Raw genomic sequence first — 25,244 nt, 5'->3', positions numbered from 1 at the left:
CACGTGGATCTTGGCAGATTGTTTCTCCTAGCAGCAGTGCCTGAGTAGATATCTGACACAGTGGTTTTGCCCATCTGCAGAGCCAAGATGGTGGTCCCTCTGGCCAGGGAACCATTCTGCTTGAGTTGGGTCCCGAGCCAATAAGCCTTTCTGACCTTGGAGCCTCTTCTATCACCCCATCCAGATGAGGAAGCAAATTCATGGCTCCTGCCTATTGCTGAGTATAGATAGTCCTCTGTCCTGCCTGACCAGAAAACCTATTGAGAGCATCCCAGAGACTGTGTAGATTACCCTACAGCCCCTCTTACAGCAGTGCCTGAGTGAAGAGCCCACTCATTGGCTCTGCCTCTCTGCAGAACTGAGCTAGTGGCACTATCTGGCCAGGGATATTGACGGATACTCCTGCCTGACTCAGGTACCCAGCCAATAAGACTTATCAGCAAAGGAGCCTATGATATAGAGACTGGGCTGGGAAGGAAATTCAAAGTCCTGACCAGGGATGAATATAGCTTCCAGCCTTATCTGACCAAGAAGCCTAACCAGAACACCTGGGAAGTTGCATAGTCCATCCTACAGATCTGGTTATAATGGTGCCTGAGCAGAGACCCCAAAATTGACAACCTAGAAGAAATGGATAAATTATTCCTAGAAACATACAACTTACTGAGATTGAATCATGAAGAAACAGAAAATCTGAAGAGACCAAAAACAAGTAAGGATATTGAGTCAATAATCAAAATCTTCTTCCCCAAAAGTCCAGGACAAATGGTTTTATTGCTGAATTTTTACCATTTAATGAAGAATTAATACCAATCCTTCTCAAATTCTTCCCAAAAAATTTAAGAGAAGGGAACACTGCCAAACTCATTTACAAGGTAGCATTTACCCTGATACCAAAGCCAGACAAAGATACTACAAAAAAATTAAAACTATAGGCCAATGTCCCTGATGAATATAAATGCAAAAATTCTCAACAAAATTCTAGCAAACCAATTCAATAGCACATTAAAAGGATAATATAGCATGATTAAGTGGGATTCATGCCTAGGATGCAAAGGTATTTCAACATGTGCGAATCAATAAATGTGACATACTGCATTAATAGAATGAAAGATAAAAATCACATGATCATCTCAATTGATGCAGAAAAAGCATATGACAAAATTCAACATCCATTCATGATAAAAGCTGTCACTAAATTAGGTAGAGAAGGAAAGAATCTCAACATAATAAAGGCCATGTATGACAATACTCAATACTTAACATCATACTGTAACAGTGAAAGGTTGAAAGCTTTTCCTCTATAATCAGAAATAAGACAAGTGCTCACTCTTACCACTCCTATTCAGTATAGTACTAGAAGTGTTAGCTAGAACAATTAGGCAAGAAAAGAAATAAAAGTCACCAGAATCAGAAAGAAAGAAAGAAAGAAAGAAAGAAAGAAAGAAAGAAGGAAGTAAAAGTGTGTCTATTTGCAGATGACATTATTTTAAGTATAGAAAATCCTAAAGACTCAACCAAAAAAAAAAAAAAAATAATAACTTGTTAAATTTAATGAATGAATTCAGTAAAGATCGAGGATACAAAATCAACATACAAAAATCAATGGTGTTTCTATATACTAACAATGAATTATCAGAAAAAGAAATGAAGAAAATAATCTCACTTACAACAGCATCACAAACTATAAAGTACTTAGGAGTAAATTTGGAAGAGACACAAATAGAAAGATATCCTGTGTTCATAGATTAGAAGAATTATTAACATTAAAATGTCCACACTAAGGCAATGCCATCTATAGATTCAATGTAATTCTTAAGATTCCAATGGCATTTTTTACACATGCATAAAATATAATCCTAAAATTCATTTGGAACCACAAAAGCTAAACCAATCCTCAAAAGAAGGGTAAAGCTGGACGATCACAATTTTTTACTTCAAACTATATTATAAAGCTATAGTAATCAAAACAGTATGGCACTGGCATAAAAACACACACTTGGACCAATGAAAGAGAATCAAGGGCTTAGATACAAACTCATACATATATGGCCAACTTCTATTTGACACAGAAGCCAACAATATTCAAGCAAGCCTAGAATACTCAATGGAGAAAAGAGTGTCTTCATTAAATGGTGTTAGGAAAATTGGATATTTACATGACAAAGAGTGAGATTAGACCACTGTCTTATACTGTTCACAAAAAATCAACTCAAAATGAATTAAAGAATTAAATGTAAGGCCTGAAATCATACATAAAACTCTCAAGGGAAACGTAGAAAAAAGCTCTTTGATGTTGCTCTTGGCAATGATTTTTTGGATGTGACTCCTATAAAGCACAAGCAACAACATAAAAAATAAACAAATAAGTAGGGCTACATCAAACTGAAAAGCTTCTCTGCATGGCAAAATAACCATAAGAGACCCTTAAACACAGAGAACAAACTGAGGTTGATGAGGTTTGGAGGGGAGGTAAATGGGTGACAGGCACTAAGGAGGGCACTTTTCAGGATGAGCACTGGGTGTCATATGTAAGAGATGAATCTCTGGGTTCTACTCTTGAAGGTAAGACTACACTGTATGTTAACTAACTTGAGAATAATAATAACTAAAAAAAGAATCAACAAAATGAAAAGACAGCCTATGTAATGGAAGAAAATATTTACAAACCATATATCTTATAAGAGGTTAATATCCAAACTATATAAGGAACTCATATACCTCAATAACAAAGAAACCAAATAACACAATTTAAAAATGGGTGAAATATCTGAAAAGACATTTTTCCAAAGAAGATATTCAAATGGCCAACAGGTCCATTAAAAGGTGGCCTATCCTCACTAATCATCAGGGAAATGTAAATCAAAACCACAATGAGGTATCACCCCACACCTGTTAGAATGGCTATCATCAAAAAGACAAGAGATAGAAAGTACTGGTAAGGATGTGGGGGAAAGGGAAGCCTCGTGCACTGCTGGTGAAGGTGTAAATTGGTGCAGCCAACGTGAAGAGTATGAAGGTTCCTCAAAAAATTAAAAATGGAACTACATATGATCCAGAAATTATGACTTGGGTATATATCCAAAGTAAACAAAATCTATGTCTTGAAGAGATAACTGCATCTTCACATCCATTATAGCATAATTTATAATAGCAAAGACATGGAAAAAACCTAAGCATCCATTGATGGAGGAATACATAAAGAAAATGTGGGGTATATATACAATGGGATATGAGGGTATATATGGGGTATGTATACAATGGGAATGAGTTTTGGAAGCGTGTGGGTGTTTAGGAATTTGTCCATTTCTTCCAGGTTGTCCAGTTTGCTGGCATATAATTTTTCATAGTATTCCCTGATAATTGCTTGTATCTCTGAGGGATTGGTTGTAATAATTCCATTTTCATTCATGATTTTATCTATTTGGGTCCTCTCCCTTTTCTTTTTGAGAAGCCTGGCTAGAGGTTTATCAATTTTGTTTATTTTTTCAAAAAACCAACTCTTGGTTTCGTTGATCTGCTCTACAGTTTTTTTTAGATTCTATATTGTTTATTTCTGCTCTGATCTTTTTTTTTTTTAATTTTTTTAACATTTATTTTTGAGACAGAGAGAGACAGAGCATGAACGGGGGAGGGGCAGAGAGAGAGGGAGACACAGAATTGGAAACAGGCTCCAGGCTCTGAGCCATCTGCCCAGAGCCTGACGCGGGGCTCGAACTCACGGACCGCAAGATCGTGACCTGAGCCGAAGTCGGACGCTTAACCGACTGTCTGCTCTGATCTTAATTATTTCTCTTCTTCTGCTGGGTTTAGGCTGTCTTTGCTGTTCTGCTTCTATTTCCTTTAGGTGTGCTGTTAGATTTTGTATTTGGGATTTTTCTTGTTTCTTGAGATAGGCCTGGATTGCAATGTATTTTCCTCTCAGGACTGCCTTCGCTGCATCCCAAAGCGTTTGGATTGTTGTATTTTCATTTTCGTTTGTTTCCATATATTTTTTAATTTCTTCTCTAATTGCCTGGTTGACCCATTCATTCTTTAGTAGGGTGTTCTTTAACCTGCATGCTTTTGGAGGTTTTCCAGACTTTTTCCTGTGGCTGATTTCAAGCTTCATAGCATTGTGGTCTGAAAGTATGCATGGTATGATTTCAATTCTTGTAAACTTATGAAGGGCTGTTTTGTGACCCAGTGTGTGATCTATCTTGGAGAATGTTCCATGTGCACTCGAGAAGAAAGTATATTCTGTTGCTTTGGGATGCAGAGTTCTAAATATATCTGTCAAGTCCATCTGATCCAATGTGTCATTCAGGACCCTTGTTTCTTTATTGACCGTGCGTGTGTCTAGAAGATCTATCCATTTCTGTGAGTGGAGTGTTAAAGTCCCCTGCAATTACCACATTCTTATCAATAAGGTTGCTTATGTTTGTGAGTATTTGTTTTATATATTTGGGGGCTCCTGTATTCAGCGCATAGACATTTATAATTGTTAGCTCTTCCTGATGGATAGACCCTGTAATTATTATATCATGCCCTTCTTCATCTCTTGTTACAGCCTTTAATTTACAGTCTAGTTTGTCTGATATAAGTATGGCTACTCCAGCTTTCTTTTGGCTTCCAGTAGCATGATAAATAGTTCTCCATCCCCTCACTCTCAATCTGAAGGTGTCCTCAGGTCTAAAATGAGTCTCTTGTAGACAGCAAATAGATGGGTCTTGTTTTTTTTATCCATTCTGATACCCTATGTCTTTTGGTTGGCACATTTAGTCCATTTACATTCAGTGTTATTATAGAAAGATATGGGTTTAGAGTCATTGTGATGTCTGTAGGTTTCATGCTTGTAGCGATGTCTCTGGTACTTTGTCTCACAGGATCCCCCTTAGGATCTCTTGTAGGGCTGGTTTAGTGGTGACGAATTCCTTCAGTTTTTGTTTGTTTGGGAAGACCTTTATCTCTCCTTCTATTCTAAATGACAGACTTGCTGGATAAAGAATTCTCGGCTGCATATTTTTCCTGTTCATCACATTGAAGATATCCTGCCATTCCTTTCTGGCCTGCCAAGTTTCAGAAGAGAGATCGATCACGAGTCTTATAGGTCTCCCTCTATATGTTAGAGCATGTTTATCCCTCGCTGCTTTCAGAATTTTCTCTTTATTCTTGTATTTTGCCAGTTTCACTATGATATGTCATGCAGAAGATCGATTCAAGTTACGTCTGAAGGGAGTTTTCTGTGCCTCTTGGATTTCTATGCCTTTTTCCTTCCCCAGATCAGGGAAGTTCTCAGCTATGATTTATTCAAGTACACCTTCAGCACCTTTCCCTCTCTCTTCCTCCTCTGGAATACCAATTATGCGTAGATTATTTCTCTTTAGTGCATCACTTAGTTCTCTAATTTTTCCCTCATACTCCTGGATTTTTTTTATCTTTTTCTCAGTTTCTTCTTTTTCCATAATTTTATCTTGTAGTTCACCTATTCTCTTCTCTGCCTCTTCAATCTGAAGCATGGTCATTTCCATTTTATTTTGCAGCTCATTTATCGCATTTTTTAGCTCCTCCTGACTATTCCTTAGTCCCTTGATCTCTGTAGCAATAGATTCTCTGCTGTACTCTATACTGTTTTCAAGCCCAGCGATTAATTTTATGACTATTATTGTAAATTCACTTTCTGTTATATTGTTTAAATGATCAGTTTAAACCTTTTTGATCAGTTCGTTAGCTGTCGTTATTTCCTGGAGATTCTTTTGAGGGGAATTCTTCCGTTTGGTCATTTTGGATAGTTCCTGGAGTGGTGCGGAACTGCAGGGCACTTCCCCTGTGCTGTCTTGAATAACTCGCGTTGGCGGGTGGGGCTGCAGTCAGACCTGATGTCTGCCCCCAGCCCACAGTCAGACTGGTGTGTGCCTTCTCTTTCGCTCTCCTAGGGGCAGGATTCACTGTGGGGTGGCGTGGCCCGTCTGGGCTACTTGCACACTGCCTGGCTTGTGGTGCTGGGGATCTGGCTTATTAGCTGGGGTAGATAGGCAAGGTGCATGGGGGCGGGAGGGGCAGGCTTAGCTCGCTTCTCCTTCTGTGATCCGCTTTGGGAGGGGCCCTGCGGCAGCTGGAGGGAGTCAGGTGCGCCGCCGGAGGTGTGGGTCCGCAGAAGCACAGCGTTGGGTGTTTGCGTGGTGCAAGCAAGTTCCCTGGCAGGAACTGGTTCCCTTTGGGATTTTGGCTGGGGGGTGGGCGAGGGAGATGGCGCTGGCGAGTGCCTTTCTTCCCTGCCAAACTGAGCTCTGTCGTTCCGGGGCTCAGCAACTCTCCCTCCCATTGTCCTCCAGCCCTCCCACTCTCTGAGCAGAGCTGTTAGCTTATAACCTTCCAGATGTCAAGTCCCGCTTGCTGTCGGAACACACTCCGTCTGGCCCTTCCGCTTCTGCCAGCCAGACTCGGGGGGGGGGCTCTGCGTGGCCGGCGGGCTGCCCCTCCGCCCCGACTCCCTCCCGCCAGTCCGTAGCACGCACCGCCTCTCTGCCCTTCCTACCCTCTTCTGTGGGCCTCTCGTCTGCGCTTGGCTCCGGAGACTCCATTCTGCTAGTCTTCTGGCAGTTTTCTGGGTTATTTAGGCAGGTGTAGGTGGAATCTAAGTGATCAGCAGGACACGGTGAGCCCAGCATCCTCCTACACCGCCATCTTCCTCTCCGTCCTAACTCTACTATTCACTGATTTAATACAGAATATTTTTCCCCAACATAGAAGAGGTGTCATACATTAATGTCAAATTAAAAAAAAAAGAATTTGCTACCAAGACACAGAATTGAAATTATTTATTCTTATTTATTATTTTGAAAGAGAAAGAGAGACAGAGAGAGAGAGAGAGAGAGAATGAGTGAGGGAGGGGCAGAGATAAAGAGAGGGACAGAAATCCCAAGCAGGCTCCATGTTTTCAGGGCAGAGCCCCATGTGGTGCTTGATCTCATGAACCTCAGACCATGACCCGAGGCAAAATCAAAAGTCGGCTGGTTAACCAACTGAGCCACCCAGGCACCCCAGAATTTAAATTTTATTACTAACATGTAGAGATTTAAAAGTCTAACTCTAAGAAATTAGATAAAAAGCGATCTATCAAATGAAGGATAAAATGGTAGAATAAGCAAAGAAATAAAAGTCTTTGAAATATAAATTTGAGTAAAACTTATATTCTTAGATTATATTAACTTCTCACCTGTAAGAGTTTTCACTCCATCCATCAATTTATCAAGATCAACCTTCCCATTATCTATAAAAAAAAAGGTAAAGATAAAAATAATAAAATGATGCAGACTCAGAAAAACAGAGTATGAAAACCTTATATTGTGAAAGTCGACTTCTCTTCGTTGTGCTCTATGTCAATCCTCAACTTATAAATCCATTTCTTCAGAAATTCTATGATAGAAGACGTGCCCTATTCCCTGTCAGAGGTGAGCCAACTATCGTCCATTGGCCAAATCCAGCCCACTGCCACGTATCTTTTTATTTTTTCACCACCTATTTTTATATGGCCCATGAGCTAAGAATCATTTTTACATTTTCAAATGATTGTAAAACCCAAAAGGATATTATTTGTGACACATAAAACTTACACAAATTTAAAATTTTAGTGTCCATAAATAAAATTTTATTGGAACACAGCCACACTGATTTGTTTACACATTGTTTATAGCTGCTTTTGTACTACAACAACATAATTGAGAAGTATGACATCATCCACAAAGCCTGAAATATTTATTATTTGCCCTTTATAGAAACATTGCTGACCCTGCCCTAGAAGATAGAGTCCACTCAGAGGCAATTTATACTCCTGAATTGTTTAGATTCACCCTACTTTATAAACCTGGAAGAAACTATTATTGATGTTGGCCATGTTCTATGACCCTGCTCAATTATGGTATATCCATAAAGCCTACCTATCATTGTATAATAAAAGGAAAAATGAAGTAATCTTTCATATATTCCCAATATAATTTTTTTAAAAAGCCTTTTCAATTACTATGATAATCATGGAATGGCTAGTGACATATGACCGGTGTATTTTTGAAGCAATTGTTAAAAAACTTCATTCATCTCATTATAGGCAAATTTCCCTTTTTTTTTTCTATTTTCCACTACTTTTATTTACTTAGTCATCATACATTAGTTACTGACAAGTGGTCAAGAAGTTCCTAAGAAGAGGTATGGTATTTAACAGGATCACAAAGATTGCCACTCAAACTGCTAGGTTGGCTCGTCACATTTCCACAGATTTTGATGGTAATGAGACAATGAGCCCAAATGGATTAAGATAGTTTATTACTTATACCCAAGAAGTAAGATCAGCATGGTGTTGGATCTCTGCCACTTTAGTCCCAGAGTACAACACGGAACCAGCTGGACAGTGGACTGGTGGGACATACGATGAGTTGTTCTGCTGCTGGGGAGCTCACTCAAATGGTACGCAGCAAGTTTTATAGACTTATACAGAAATCTGCAGCTGTATCCTAAGGGAGGGAGGCGGAAAGTTGTGTTCAACTGAAACTAGGGAGATGAATGAGAAATGACCCTGTGACCGTCTCCTGTAGATAGGGAAACAGATGGAGATACTGCTTGGTGGCAGCTCTTCACAAGGCTGTCTACTTCCCCTTGTTCCAGGAGGAACTGTGACGCTTTCAAGAAAGACTTTGGTAAGACTGTGGTCAAGATATATTTATGTGGCCTAGGTGGAGATGTGCAAAGTTGTTAGAGAAGAACCATTTCCCTCAAATTACATATCTAATATTTGAAATATGCTAGGTCTTAAGGGTACAAAGATAATTAAAGTACACTTTCTACTTTCAAGGACTTCGGAGTTTGGAAAAACTGGTATGCTGAGTAAACAAAATTCAGAGATAGTGTACTTTTATGGAAGACTCTGATCAAATTGCCTGAAATTTTCCCATATACACCACATAGTAATTTTCCTTTTCCATAAATAACAAGTTAAATTAGGAGATTATTATCTATTATTGTCGAGCCAAGTATTTTATTTATTTATATATATTTTTAATATAATATACTGTCAAATTGGCTTACATACAACACTCAATACTCATCCCAACAAGTGCCCTCCTCAATGCCCATCACCCTCTTTCCCCTCTCCCCCACCCTCCATCAACCCTCAGTTTGTTCTCTGTATTTAAGTATCTGTTGTGGTTTGCCTCCCTCCCTCTCTGTTTGTAACTATTTCTTTTTTTTCCCCTTCCCATCTCCCATGGTCTTCTGTTAAGTTTCTCAAGATCCACATGAGTAAAAACATGTATCTGTCTTTCTCTGACTTATTTCACTTAGCATAATACCTTCTGGTTCCATCCACGTTGCTGCAAATGGCATGATTTTATTCTTTCTCATTGCCAAGTAGTATTCCATTGTATATATAAACCATATTTGCTCTATCCATTCATCAGTTGATGGACATTTTGGCTCTTTCCATAATTTGGCTATTGTTGAAAGTGCTGCTATAAATATTGGGGTACATGAGCCCCTATGCATCAGCACTCCTGTATCCCTTGGGTAAATTCCTAGCAGTGCTATTGCTGGGTCAGAGGATAGTTCTATTTTTAGTTTTCTGAGGAACCTCCACATTGTTTTCCAGAGCGGCTCTACCAGTTTGCATTCCCACCAACAGTGCAAGAGGGTTCCCATTTCTTCACATCCTGGCCAGCATCTATAATCACCTGATTTGTTCATTTTAGCCACTCTGACCACTCTGATCACTTGGTGTGACATGGTATCTCAGCGTGAGTGTGGCTTTGATTTGTATTTCCCTGATGATGAGTGATATCGAGCATCGTTTCATGTGTCCATTGGCCATCTGGATGTCTTCTTTGGAAAAGTGTCTATTCATGTCTTCTGCCCATTTCTTCACTGGATTATTTGTTTTTCAGGTGTGGAGTTTGCAAGTTCTTTATAGATTTTGGATACTAGCCCTTTATCCGATGTGTCATTTGCAAATATCTTCTCCCGTTCCGTTCCATCGGTTGCCTTTTAGTTTTGTTGATTGTTTCCTTTGTAGTGCAGAAGCTTTTTAACTTGATGAGGTCCCAATAGTTCATTTTTGCTTTTAATTTCCTTGCCTTTGGAGAGGTGTCGAGCAAGAAATTGCTGTGGCTGAGGTCAAAGAGGTTGTTGCCTTTAAGGAAAGTATTTTAAATATACATATGTCCTATTGTAAAAGATAGATTACAAACTGTAAGAAGAATATGAAAATCATCTAGGCCTGGAAATCGGCTAACTTGCTTTTTTTTCCTTATAATTTAGAATATTTATTTTATATCATTGAATGTTTAGAGTTAAACCGATTTTTTTTTTAATTTTTTTTTTTAACGTTTTATTTATTTTTGAGACAGAGAGAGACAGAGCATGAACGGGGCAGGGGCAGAGAGAGAGAGAGGGAGACACAGAATCGGAAGCAGGCTCCAGGCTCTGAGCCATCAGCCCAGAGCCCGACGCGGGGCTCGAACTCACGGACCGCGAGATCATGACCTGAGCTGAAGTCGGACGCTTAACCGGCTGAGCCACCCAGGCGCCCCAAGAGTTAAACCGATTTTTAAAATATCACTCTTATGCAGGGGCGCCTGGGTGGCTCAGTTGGTTGAGCGTCCGACTTCGGCTCAGGTCATGATCTCGCAGTCTGTGAGGTCAAGCCCCCCACCTCGGGCTCTATGCTGACGGCTCAGAGCCTGGAGCCTGCTTCCGATTCTGTGTCTCCCTCTCTCTCTGCCCCTTCCCTCCTTGTAGTCTCTCTCTCTCTCTCAAAAATAAATAAGAAACATTAAAAAAAATTAAAAATTAAAAAAAATTAAAATGTCATGCTTATGTAAACATAAAAATATGCGAGATAAACTTGCAATTACTATAATTTCATATTTAGAATCTAATTCTTTTAAATTGCCATTCAGCTCTTCAACTCAGAATCACTGGTGTCTGCTTTTGTCTCCAAAATATTGTCCAGTGTGCTATCAACAGCACTGGTGACACAGCATTTCTTAGATGAGGGCTCCACTAGAGTTTTTTATTTAAAGCTAACAAGAAATTAAAAATGTTTTTTGAGAGTAGTTGACACATAAGGCTACATTGGTTTTAGGTGTACAACGCAGTCATCTGATAGGTTTTTACACGTGATGCCATAGCACCACAGGTCTAGCTACCATCTGTCACCATACAACGCTATTACAATATCATTGGCTATATTCCTTATACAGTGTCTTTTATTCCCACGACTTATTCATTCCATTACTGGAAGCCTGTATCTCCTACTCCTCTGCATCCATTTTGCTAATACTCACATCCCCACCTCTCTGGCAATCAGTTTGTTCTCTGTATTTACAGGTCTGATTGTTTTTTTGTTCGTTTATTGACTTTTTTTTAGATTCTACGTGTGAGTGAATTGATATATTTGTCTTTCTCTGACTTACTTCACTTAGCATAATACCCTCTAGGTCCATCCGTGTTGTCCCAAATGGCAAGATTTCATCTTTCTTGACAAATATGGCTGAGTAATATTCCAGTGTGTGTGTCTTCTTTGTCCATTCATCTATTGATAGGCACTTAGGATGCTTCCATATTGTGGCTATTATAAATAATGCTGCAATAAACATAGAGTGCATCTATCTTTTTGAATCAGTATTTTTGTTTTCTTTGGGTAAATACTCAGTAGTGGAATTATTGGATTATATGGTATTTCTAGTTTTAATTTCTTGAGGAACCTCCATACTGTTTTCCATAGTAGCTGTACCAATTTACATTCCCATCAGTAGTGCACAAGAGTTCTTTTCCTCTACATCCTCACCAACAATTGTTATCCTCACCAACACTTATTATTCTCATTGTTTTGATTTTAGCCAGTCTGACAGGTCTGAGTTGATATCTCATTGTGGTTTTTATTTGCACTTCTCTGATAATGAGCGATACTGAGCATCTTTTCATGTGTCTTTTGGCCATCTGTATGACTTCTTTGGAAAAGTGTCTATTCAGATCCTATGCTCATTTTAAAAATCAGATTTTGTTTTTGGTGTTGAGTTGTATAAGTTCTTTATATTTTTTGGATATTAACCCCTTATTGGATATATCATTTGCAAATATCTTCTCCCATTCAGTAGGTTGCCTTTTTGTTTTGTTGATAGTTTCCACCACTGTGCAAAAAGACTTTTATTTTGAGGTAGTCCCAATAGTTTACTTTTGCTTTTGTTTCCCTTGTGTTAGAAGACATATCTAGAAAAATGTTGCTACAGCTGATATCAAAGAAATTACTGCTTGTGTTCTCTTCTAGGACTTTTATGGTTTCAGGTCTCACATTTAGGTTTTTAATACATTTTGAATTTATTTTTGTGTATGGTATTAAAGAGTGGTCCAGTTTCATTATTTTATATGTAGCTGTCTAGTTTTCCGGACAAATGGTCCAACAATACCATTTGTTGAAGAAACTGTCTATTCTCTATTGTATATTCTTGCCTCTTTTGTCATAGATTAATTGACCATGTCATCACGGGTTTATTTCTGGGCTCTCTATTCTGTTCCTTTGATCCATGTGTCTATTTTTATGCCAGCATCATACTGTTTTGATTAGTATGGCTTTGAAGTAGATCTTGAAATATGGAATTGTGATATCTCCAACTTTGTTTTTCTTTCTCAAGATTACTTTGGCTATTTGGGGTCTTTTGCAGTTCCAAACAAATTTTAGGATTATTTTTTCTAGTTTTGTAGAACGCGCTTTTGGTAAATTGCACTGAATTGTAGGTTGCTTTGGATAGTATGGGCATTTTAACAATATTTGTTCTTCCAATCCCTAAGCATGGAATATCTTTCTATTTGTTTGTTGTGTCATCTTCAAATTCTTTCACCAATGTGTTATAGTTTTCAGAGCACAGATTTTTTTCCCTCTTTGGTTAAATTTATTCCCATTTCATTCTTTTTGGTGCAATTAAAGTTAACAAGAAATTTTGACAAGTTGATGTCTGATGTCCATCCTCATTGCTTTGAACTTTATTTTACCTTTGTGAGGGATTTGGCAGTTTCTTTTGCCTTCACTTACACTGTATGGTGTATCATAGGCAATTCTTTTGTGTATGCATCATTAACAACAGGTAGTATAGATTTTCTACTTGTGGGTTTCTTTCTTTCTTAGGTCCAAAAAGCATTTTGTTGTAGCTTTGCAATAAAATTTTGAAAAACAGAATTGTGGTCTTTCCTCCAATGGTGAGATGTTTTCTTCACTAATCATAAATTTATACTTTGCCACTGTTTCCATGCTTTTCCTGTAGACACAACTTTCCCTTCAATTCTTAATGACAGCGCAATTTTTTTGGAGAAGTTTTTAAACAGCAATTAAACTCAACACATGGGGTACCAACAATACACAACTTAAAGTGGTAACGTGCCACAGTGACAGGCTAAAACCAAATTCACAAATGCAGACTCAATGACAAGAATGTAATAACTCTACTATGTGATTGGTAACAATTATAAGATGCATCCTGATTCACATGCTAAAATGTGAAAGTATTATTTACATATATATATTTTTTAATTTTTTTTAATTTTAAAGAATATATATTTTTTAAATAATGAAATATGAGGCTGATTCTGATTCTGCCATGGCCGTATCAGCTCTCTACAATCTATTTTTCCTGATGATTAGACTAAAAGTCTAAAGAAAACACAAAAAGCAACAACACTAGACTGTAGAAGAGAACCAAAACTTGCAGAAGTGACTGGCAAGGGGAGTGAGCCTTCTGTTTTTGTTTTCTCTTTTCCCTAATGTCTTTGTCCTGAGGGTGGGGCCCCAATCACAGAACTGCGAGGCAGAGCAGGAAGCTAAGATTGATAAAAACTCCATCTCTTTGACCAGGGAAACCTGGAAAAGAGGCCCCTTCAGGTTGGAAAATATGGCGTAATTCCAGAGAGGAGAGAACAATGGAGAAAGGGATCCCCTAATTCTGTGTATGAATCTGTAAAAGTCTTGGGCTCACTTTTGAGTTGTGCATGCATGAGACAGATACAAAGAAAGCATTCTTGCAACGGCTTTGAGAACTGAATTAAGATTTAAACCAGGGCCCAAGTCTCAGACTAACCCAAGTGGCACATGCAGACAGACCCACAGCAGTAAAACAAAGCTTTGTAGAATGAACTGAGACTGGAACCATCCAGAGAAATGGGAGATGGAATTTGTGTTCTGAATCTCAGAGTTGATTACCTGCTAAAACAAAACCCACCAGCATTGTTCAATGAATTTTAAAAGGACCCAGAGTCTACACAACAAAATAGTTGACAAAGTTGAGGATACAATTCAGAATTATTTAACATACAAAAAGTTAGGAAAATGAGATCAATTATCAAGTGAAAAGGCAATCAACACATGCCAATCCTTGGATGACTCAAGTGTTAGAATTATCAAAAAAAAAAAAAAAAAAAAAAGGCTCTAAAACAAATATTTTGGTCACAGAATCCCTTTACGCTGTTAGAAGTTTTTGGAGACTCCAAAGAGCGTCTGATTGTCTTGTATGCTAAATCGTAAAACAAGTGTTAACAAAATTCAAAGGACTGAAATCATGCAAAGTATGCTCGCTGACCACAACAGAGTTAAATTAGAAATGAACAACCAAAGGAAATCCGAGAAATTCAAATATTTTGAAATCAAACAACACATTTCAAAGTAATCCATGAGTCAAAGAAGAAATTACAAGAGAAATTAGAATGTATTTTTATCTGAATAAAAATTAAATACATGAGACACAGTGAAGGTGGCGCTTAAAGTAAAATTTATAGCCTTAAATAACTATGTTAGAGAAGAAGAGAGATCTCAAATCCATAATTAAGTCTTTATCTTCATCTAGGGAAGTAAGAGCAAGCCAAACCAAAGACAAGCAGAAGGAAGAAAATAATGAAGATTAGAGTGGATATGAGAACAATGACAGAGAAACTCAATGCAACCAAACATTTAGTCTTCGAAAACATCATCAAAATTGACTAGCCAAGAAAAAAAGAGAGAGGACACAGATGACTAAAATTAGTAATGAAAGAAAGGATTAACCTATTGAACTTAACAGTAATTTAAAGGCTAAAGAGGGAATACTGTGAACAACTTTATGCCAGAAATTAAACAACTTACATGAAATAGATTCCAAAATGGACACAAGCTGCCAAAATGGAATAAAAAAGAAACAGAAAATCTGAATAGTGTTGTAACACACAAGAAAATTAAGCATTGGAAATTTTCTCAGAGAGAAGGGACTATGTCCAGATGGCTTCTTTGGTAAATTATTACAAATAATTAAAGAAATAATATCAGTCCTACATAAATTATTTCAGAAAACAGAAGTGGGAAAAAACACCAATTCATTCTATGAGGCTAGTGCTACCTTAATATGAAAGCTAGACAAAGACATCACAAGACAAACTCCAGTGGTGATGCCTTGTAATGATACTGGGAAGGAATGAGTTTTAGTAGAAAAATCAAGAGCTCAGACTAAGACAAGTTAAGTTACAAGTTATTTGAGCTATCCAAGTGGAGATTGCAAATAGGTAGTAAATAAGCCAAATAGAGATCCAAGGAGTGTTTTAGGTTAGGAATATCTATCAGTGATTCATTACCATACAGATAGAATTCAGAGCTCAAAAAGTAGGTAAGATCACTTAGAGAACCCATCAGAGCCTTGAGTTATTTCAACGTTTTGAAAGAAGGTACAGAAAAGTAGAAGAGGGGAAGATAAGATGGGGAGAAAAAAACCCCAACTAGTTTCATAGAAATGGATCATTCTGCCCACTGTGTGTAGAGTGGATTTAAAAGTAACAAAATTATAGGCAGAGAGAGAGAGAGTTATCTAGCAGTCTAAGAAGAGATAAAAAGAAATAGAAATAAGGGTAGTGATACAGGGCTAAAGAGTAGGAATGGATTTTAAAAATATTTAGGAGTTTAAATAGGCAGCAGCAAGTAATTAAGTGGACAGAGATTTCTGGCAGGGTCAGTGAAGGAGAAAAAAGGATGATCAGTTTAAAAAGATATGGAATATATTAGATTACGAATTTTATCCTTGAACAGCTATTTGGGGTGGACTAAATAGAAATGTCTCAGAAGATTTAGAATAAAATAGTTTGAAGACTGGGGAGAAGACTGGAAAGAATATAACTGATGGTTCAAACAGATGGTTAAAAGTAGGGGTTCATAAAATCACTCAGGGAGAACACATAAAGCAAAAAAGCAAATGGTTCAGATTGGAAGAACTAAGAAATGAAGCGTTAGCAAGCGTATGATCACTTTTAAATTTAATCCGTAGAAGTTTTATTCTACATTCTGACTATTCCTCAGATAAACATTCTGGCTTCTCTGGTTTCTATATGAAAACATGTTGATAACTTTACATTTTAAAAATGAGGCAGGATTTCTTTTTACTTTAGAATGGGTTCTACTCTAAGATACATTTCCTTTCAGCATCAAATAATCCTAATTTCAAAAATTCTCATATGCACATTCACAGGCAAAGCTCTGCAGAAACACAGAGTAATAACCACAGTGCTTACCGTTAACTGGTAGGTTATCTGTTAGACTTTGAAGCTCCTCTCCTGTGAGCACGATTCCCATGTTTTCTAGAACAGTATTGACCTTACTTCTTTCAACCTTCCCTCCTTAGGAAAGAGACACAAAGAATGACAAAAAATATTAAAATATGAAAGAACATTAAATACTAGAAATCTATCAGTGCTCTGTTACTATTATATTGAAAATGTTTTTACTATTAATATGAAAAAACTAGGAATAAGGAAAAATAGAATCCTTTTCAGTACTATTAATATTGCTTTGAAACATGAGTACCAAACTCTATTTTAACATTGTGTTAAAGAGCCTTAAGCTTTACCTTGATGAAACTATGGACAAGAAATAATTTATGAAGGGATTTTGCAACTTAAGCTAAAGACAACTAATTGAATTTGCAGTAGAGAAGGATTTTGAAAAAAAACTCTCAGTTGCCAAAAAACTTGTACTGCTTTCCACTGGAACCTGACAATTACTTTATGCCTGGTTTATCCATACTGTGAAACAGTTTATGAACACCGAGTTTTTGGTGAATATTTTAAGATAGAAAACTATTTGTATTAGTTAAAAAGAATAGATAATTATCTTGTAAACTACCTAGCATGGTAGTTTACAGAGGGCTTTAGTTAAAATGTTAAAAATTTAGTTAAAAATGTTCTGAAGCTGAAGCAGGAGCTGAGGCTCAGAGTGCATGGAAAGGAAAATTTATTATTAAAATTGTAAAACAGGAGGCCTAGAGACTAGAAAAACTAGATAGGTAGGGAAAGAGAACTACAGGGAGGCCGACAAGTATCTGGCTATCATTGTCTCATTGTTAAGGTGACGATTTAGTTGATAAAGACACATAGCAAGATGCTATCAAATGGGCAGCATGGTGGACAACTTCCACATTAAATTAAAAAATAATCCTGCTCCCACTCTTCTGGAGGGCCTAGGAGTGCGAAGAGGCACTCTTCTTTTGACAGGTGACTCCTCTCAATAGGTACCAAGTGGCAGAGCTTTTAAGTCATTTCTTCATTCTCTTTATGTTCTTCTCTTCTTTTGGACTAAGCACTAGGAGGGAAAGCAAAACCAAAACAAATCCTAGGCACAAGTTGGTACCTTTGCCTACATTTTTTTTTTTTGTCTTAACTGAATCTCACACTAAAAACACATTCTTTTTAGGGGAATTATAATGAACATTAATTTATGATTTGGATTCTATCAGGAAACAATGTCCAATATTTCTAACAATAGAAACTATTTTTATTTTCTTTGCTTAACTAATTTTCAGACTACCTACCATTCTCTTCATGTTTTGTTTTATCTACCTAGAATTCAATTTACACTTTCAAGATTAAGTTATGAAAAATACAAGAAAATGTGGGACCTACAAAGATTTAAAAAAACTCATCACAAAATACCTCTTTTAAAATAAAGAAACTACATTTAAAAATCAGCTCATAAAAGGATGGCTTGGGTAAAGCTCTAATGATATAAATTAAAATGTTAAATCTCAAACTGCTCATTAACTCACCTTTGAAAGACTTCAGACCATCCAACAATCTATTTTGATAGATCTTCCCAGAAGCTACAATGCAAATCACACTCTATGTCAGACAAAGCATTATATAGATGCTCAGAAACATAATACATATACTTCAGAATTTCAGGGAGGGTTTTCATTTACTGAGTAAATATGTTCTTATTCATCCTCTAATAACAACAAAAAAATGAGACGGGATACAATAGTGACAATTATGCCATTCTAAACCCCTGACAGAACACTTGACAGTCTCCCTATGCTGGTTTCTTTATCCTTTGATTTCTCTTGTCCAATTCTTCTAAAATTCTCTCCCCTAATCACATTCCTTCATTTTTTTTCTTATAGTTTTGTCATTGGCTAGAGGGCATGGCATGACAGCATTTATTTTGCCCCTGGTGGCCTGGGTTATATAGAGAGATAGAGATATATAGATTGATAGATATAACTTAAAATCTGCCTTTTCTAATTACTTTAAATATATATATATATATTTTTAAATGCTAAAAGAGAAATAAAAAAAATTAAGTTTATATATTTAGAGAGAGAGAGAGTGAGTGGGAGATGGGCGGAGAGAGCTAGGGAGAAAGAGAGAAAGAATCTCAAGCAGGCTCCATGCTGCCAGCACAGAGCCTGGAGCAGGGCTCAGTCTCACGAACTGTGAGATCATGACCTGAGCCAAAATCGAGAGTTGGACGCTCAACCGACTGAGCCACCCAGGCGCCCCTAAAAGAGAACTTTTAAAACTTCTCCCATGGTATCATAAAGCTAAGTATTCTAGAAAGCTACTAAAGTATCTTTATGGCTCACCATCAACTGGAAGCTTCTTTAGCAGCCTCTTTTGTTCTTTATCTGTTAGCTCAATACCCATGTTCCTCACAAAATCTGATAGATGTTGCACATTAATGTTTTTTCCTTTGAAAATATGAAACGTGATCATTCAAGAATTTTATAGAATTATTTCAAGTAATAATTTAATACTGTTAAGCATGTTTCTTCCTAACTTGAGGAAGTTCAAAGATATAATAAGATATATACATCCATACAGAATTGAGAAGGGTCATATATCAAATTTGCTTAAAAATACTGAAAAGTATGATTTCTTAATCTGACAAGAAGTCAAAGTAGAAGAGAATAGATTTTACCTAAATAACTGTCTGATTAATGAAATATCAACATCAATTCATTTATACATCTTACCAGAGAATACTATATATTTAAATTTTTTTTTCTGAAATATGTTATTTGCTCTTGATACTGACAACAAATAAGCTTTTTTAAATGAATATAATCTATTGTCAAATTGGCTTACATACAACACCCAGTGCTCATCCCAACAAGTGCCCTCCTCAATGCCCATCACCCATTTTCCCCTCTCCCCCACCCCTCCATCCACCCTTAGTTTGCTCTCTGTATTTAAGAGGCTCTTGTGGTTTGCCTCCCTCTCTCTCTGTTTGTAACTATTTTCTTCCCTTCCCTCCCTCCATCATCTTCTGTTCAATTTCTCAAGATCCACATATGAGTGAAAACATATGATATCTGTCCTCCTCTGACTTATTTCACTCAGCATAATTCTTTCCAGTTCCAAGAATGGGAAAAAAAAGCTTTATTTTGCTGTTGCTTGATATACTCTGACTTGGGAATCTATTAATAATGTTGAAGTGAGTATTATTAGTATAAAAACTCCAGAAAGTTCAGAAGTTATTAGTAAATTATAGGCTTTTAATTACTATATATAAAGGTAAACTGGGGGACATTAGGAGCAAATGTTTCATTAGAAAAGGTTGAAAGCTACAATTTACAAACCAGCAATAGAATGGTAAAAAATATGATTTAAAACTATACTACTATATAAAGTCTGCAGATCTTGGTTTTATATAACTTCCCACTGACCTGTAAAAGCGTTTAATCCACTACACAACTTTTTCATTGTAGCTCTCCCATATACTGTAAGAAGAAATGCAAATAATAAGAAGAGACAGTGAAACACACAAGTAATAGGAGAGGAAAATATTCCAGCAACACTTCCGTACTAACAATATTCTCTACTTTTACCCTCTTCTTGAGAATGAGTGTAAAGAAGTTGAATATGAAAAATATAACGTCAACAGTACAACTATGACTTAATCCTTCTATAAAAAATCAAACCTACAATAGTCAAGGGATAAGATTCAAAAGCCATTTGCTGTCCAGGGTCTACTTTTTAGCTCTAAGACTTTGAAGAACTTTCTTATTTCTATCAGGCCATGACAACGGGGTTATGTTTGGTACATGCTATTCAAAAATGTTTAAACTTGGGTTTCAGCAGTGATTTTCTCAGGTAATGTGTTCTCATTCAATATTCCCTGATGTTTTAACAGACCCAGAAAGATTTATTTCCTCCATTTGGATTACAAGATAAATTATTAAGCACTTTGAAGACAAATCCTTTATATTAGCAATTGGGGGGGGGGGGCAGTTATCACACTGATAGACTAACAGATTTTATTTCCAATTTAATATTTTTTTTGAAAATTTTATTTGGGTAATTGTAGATGCATATGAAGTTAGTAGAAAAAAATAGAGAGAGATGCCTTGTACATTTTTGCCCAGCTTCCCTTAATGATAAGACTTACAAAGCCATAGAATAATACCAAAAACAGAATACTGGCATTGAGACAATCCACCGATGTTATTTAGATTTCGTTAGTGTTACTTGTACTCATGTGTATGTCTCTGTATTATTAAATTCCAGACAATTTTATTACCTGTGTAGGTTCATGTATGCACTGCCACAGTCAAGATACTGAACAGTTCCAGTCCCACAAGGACCCTATTATAACCACATCCACCTCCTTCTGCCTCCACCAATCCCCTATCTCTAAATCCAGGCAAGCTCTAATCTGTCCTCCATTTCTAAAATTTTGTTATTTCAAAAATGATATGTAAAGATCTTACAGTATGTAAGCTCTGAGGTTGGCTTTTTTTAGCTCTGGATAATTATCTGGAAATTTGTCCAAGATGTTGCATGAATCAGATAGTGTACTTTTACTGATGAATAATAGTATTCCATAATATGTATGTACCACAAGTTTGTTTAGTCATTTACCTGTTGAAGGAGACTTGGGCTGATTCCAGTTTTTGGCTCTTACGTTCATGTACAGATTTTGTGCGAACATAAGTTTCAAATGTGTAATTGCTACGGTAGCTCTATGCTTAGTTTTGTAAGAAACTGGTACTTTTTCTATAGTGATTGTATCACTACATCCCCACTACCAAGTATGAGTGGTCCGGTTTCTCTAGCATCCTCATCAACATTTGGTGTTGTCATTATTTTTTATTTTAGCTATTCTGATAGGTATGCAGTGATATCTCACTGCAGTTTCAAATTGCACTTCCTTAATACCTAATGACGTCAAGCATCTCTTCATGTGTTTATCTGATACCTGTATATCCTCTTTGGTGCAATGTATTTTCATTCATATAGTTTCATATATTTTCCCCATCTTCTTATTGGTTTGTCTGTATTTTATATTGCTGAGGTTTTCTCAAATCAAAAAAAAAAACCCTTTTAATGTTTATTTATTTTTGAGAGAGAGAGAGAAAGACAGAGCACGAGAGGGGGAGGGGCAGAGAGAGAGGAAGACACAGAATCTGAAGCAGGCTCCGGGCTCTGAGCTGTCAGCATAGAGCCCAAGACGAGGCTCAGCCAAAGTCAGACGCTCAACTGACTGAACCACCAGATGCCCCTATATTGCTGAGTTTTGCCATAGATGCTGCTTCTTTGTCAGATGTATCATTTGCAAATATTTTCTCCCAGACTGTAGGTTGTCTTCCACCATCTCCACACAGCTTTCCAGAGTGAAAGCTTTTAATTTTAATGAAGTACAATTTATCAATTTTTTCCTTTTGTGAATCATGCTTTTCGCATAATATGTTTCTAAATCAATGTATTCTTACTAGGCAGCATAAGCATAAATTACATAACTCAAATGTTACCAATAAGAATACAGTGAAAAATATATCTCCTTTATAAACATCTCCATTGTCAGAATTCTCTTCCTTCTAAGGAACAAACATTGACATTTTTTGTGTATCTTTTTTAGAGATATTCTATGCATATGTTTGTATATAAGAATAGAGCTGACTGGTTCTTTTGATGGCTCCATATATTAAATTGACTAGATGTTCTGTAATTATGGAATCAATTTTAAAATGCATCAAAATGGGTATAAATTGCTTTTCCTTGCATTTTCAGATACCATTGTTTTAAGAGAATATATCTTGTTTGTTCCAATATTCTCTTCCCCTCTGTATCAAGTCTGTCTTATGGGAGGATTATATTTCTGTTCCCAATGATACCATGCAATTTGCTTTGTCAAATGAAATATTTGAGTCTCTTCTGAGTAGAAACTTTAAGAACTATCACATGGCTCCATCATCTCTCTTTTTCCTGTTACAAAAGTGACACTGTCCAGACAGGGACTGTTCTTGCATCCTATGCCCTATAGTAGAGAACAGATGGACAGCCAACCTATGGGCAGTATCTAATATTGAGTGTCATGCAAAAAAACTCTGTTGCCACTGAGATTTGGGGGTTGTTTGTTGCTACTGCGGCATAGCTAGCTGATAATAGGAACTGGAACCACAGGGCGCCTGGGTGGCTCAGTCGGTTGAGCGTCTGACTCTTGGTTTCAGCTCAGGTCATGATCTCACAGTTCATGAGTTCGAGCACAATGCTGGGCTCTGCACTGACACTGAGGAGCCTCCTTGGGTTTCTCTGTCTCTCTCTCTCTCCCTCTTACTCTGCCCCTCCCCTGCTTAGGCCATCTCTGTCTCTCTCAAAATAAAGAAACTTAAAAAAAAGGAACTGGAACCACAAGTGTGTTGCTGTCTTAGCAACAACAAAAGTAGTAGCAAAAACACCAAAACTATGTGGCATTGGCTCTGGTCCTGGAAGTGTTTGGTGAAGAAATTGTTACTGGAGCCTGGAATGAACCCATGCCTTGCAATGGTGTTGGTGAGTTTATCAATTTCAACAACTTAGAAGGCAGATAATGTACTGAATATGCTTGTACTTTAAAAGAAGAAGCTGGGTGGGGCGCCTGAGTAACTCAGTCATGTAAGCCTCCAATTCTTGGTTTTGGCTCAGGTCATGATCGCACAGTTTGTGGGTTCGAGCCCCACATCGGGCTCCATGCTGAAGCCTGCTTGGGATTCTCTCTTTCTCTCCCCCTCTCTGCATCCCTCCTCCACTCCCTCTCTCTCTTTCTCTCAAAAATAAATAAATAAACTTTAAAAAAAAGAAGAAGAAGCTAGGAAATACAGTGTTACTAGAGTATCTGGTTGATATTGGCAGCAACGGACAAGTTACTACAAAAAGAAATGAACCCAGAAAACAACTGGCTGGCTAGCAAGCAAGGATAAAGGAGAACAGAGAGAATCCAGAGAGTCTGGGTGTGACATGGCACAAAAAATGAACTAGTTCTCATCTTCTACAAATCGAAGATAACACCTGGAATTTCTTTTAGTGACCAAGGGCATTCAAAACTAAGGCTTCTGGCAAAGACAATATGAAGAGTGTGATCATCATTCCTTTTGTTGAAACCTCTGATTTGATTAACATGGTGCCTAGTAAATCCTCCAAATTTGAAAAAATAATTCAGGAACAAGCATCTTAGGTTGTGCTTCTCCTCAGGGTAGTCTGATAAAACTCAAGGGGTCTACAATTAAATCTAATGAGAAGCACATCTCAAAAAGAATTGTAGATGTAACTACTGGCACATTAAGCAAGTCGTAATCAATCAGATAAAAAGTCAACCCTATTTTAGTGTAAAACTTAAACTAAAAGGTACTCTGTTCATGACTTAAAGTGGGGTTCCTGCCCTCTACAAATAGGAAGTACACTAAGAAAGTTGCCCCAGCCCCCAAGAAGGGGTTATTCTTCAATGCCTTCTTCAGATGTGAGAAGAAGAATAATGGAAAAGGGTAGAACTTCTTCAATCCCATAACCAAGATCCATAGAGAACAATGAGCTGGGAATCTAATCATCATGGTAAGATTTTTCCCAAAGAACTTAAAAATATTTTCAATGCTCACCATCAGTGGGCAGGTTGCATTTGAGATCCTTAATTTCATCTTCTGTGAGTTTCCATCCCATGGTTTTCAAAACTGAATCAAGTTTATTGGCATTAACAATCCCTCCTTAGAAAAGCAAAATGGTCAAGAAATAGCCAAAGGAAAGAAAAATACAGTTTCTATATTTAAATAACCTATGGGCCCACATGGCTGTAGTGTAGGTGGAAATATAAAGGGTGTCCCCTGTCAGAAATATTTTTCTTTTGCAGGCAAGGGATCTTTTTCTAAAATTTTTGTTTGGGGGATTTTAGTTCTTAGAAATTTCCGTCTGCAGAAAAAAAAAAAACAAAACTGAAATCTTGAACTAATTGTCCAGAATGCATTTTATTATAGTCAATTAGCATGCTGTATAGTTTTTGGATTTAAATAACTTAAATAGGCTCATATATAGCATGACAGTTGACTTGTTTTAACAAATACATCAAATTGTTGACATATACTAATGTTATTTTCAGCAGGAACATCAAGTGTCTATAGTACAAAGAGGGTCAATAATAGATAATAATAGATAATAGCTCTTTAAAAAGAACCTCTTTCTTTAGTGGGATCATGGGGACAGGTTTACAAAGCATAAGCTTTAAAAGGGCCTGCATTACTATTTAATAATTCATAGTAATGAAAAACATTATTTTATCTTCTCACTAATAAGTGGGCTCATTTTTGTTTATTTTATTGATTGTCTCAACGCCTAACCAAATTCCCCAAATATTTTCCCTTTAATTTTACTGTTCTGACACAGACTTTATTTTCTCTTATGTAAAATATTATTTAAATTTCTATATGGAGATGATTTGCTCACAGGTCTATATCAGAAGCTAGGAATGATATCAGTATTTAAGGAGGTTAGTGAAGTTCACAATTGGATATCTAGGACATGGTATAATGTGTCTCTTAGAATCAACTGGCTTTGTATTATGCTTCTCACTTACCATTAAGAGACTTCAAACCATCCAGTAACCTATTCTTGTAGACTTTTCCTTTAGCTACGTGGAAACATAAATCAGGTCATACACAAGTAAGTGATGTGGAGATTCACCAAGGCAGCAAGTC

General features: G+C 37.0%; 1 protein-coding gene across 1 annotated transcript in view; it reads right to left on the bottom strand.

Annotated features, from left to right (window-relative positions):
* The window catches only part of LOC145715140 (uncharacterized), a 75,642-nt gene that overhangs the window by 12,916 nt on the left and 37,482 nt on the right, over nucleotides 1-25,244 (bottom strand). Inside the window, exons 2-3 of the mRNA XM_081794764.1 lie at nucleotides 8,406-8,489; nucleotides 7,199-7,252 (exon numbers count right to left, since the gene is read on the bottom strand). Coding sequence (XP_081650890.1) covers nucleotides 7,199-7,252; nucleotides 8,406-8,489 — 138 coding nt within the window. The remainder of the gene's footprint in view (nucleotides 1-7,198; nucleotides 7,253-8,405; nucleotides 8,490-25,244) is intronic.

This window comes from Panthera onca (genome assembly GCF_046562875.1).
Source record: "Panthera onca isolate mPanOnc1 chromosome E1 unlocalized genomic scaffold, mPanOnc1 haplotype 2 h2.Chr16_ul_3, whole genome shotgun sequence".
NCBI lineage: Eukaryota > Metazoa > Chordata > Mammalia > Carnivora > Felidae > Panthera > Panthera onca.
Note: the sequence above shows the minus strand (reverse complement) of the source record. Positions and strands in the feature narration are given on the sequence as shown.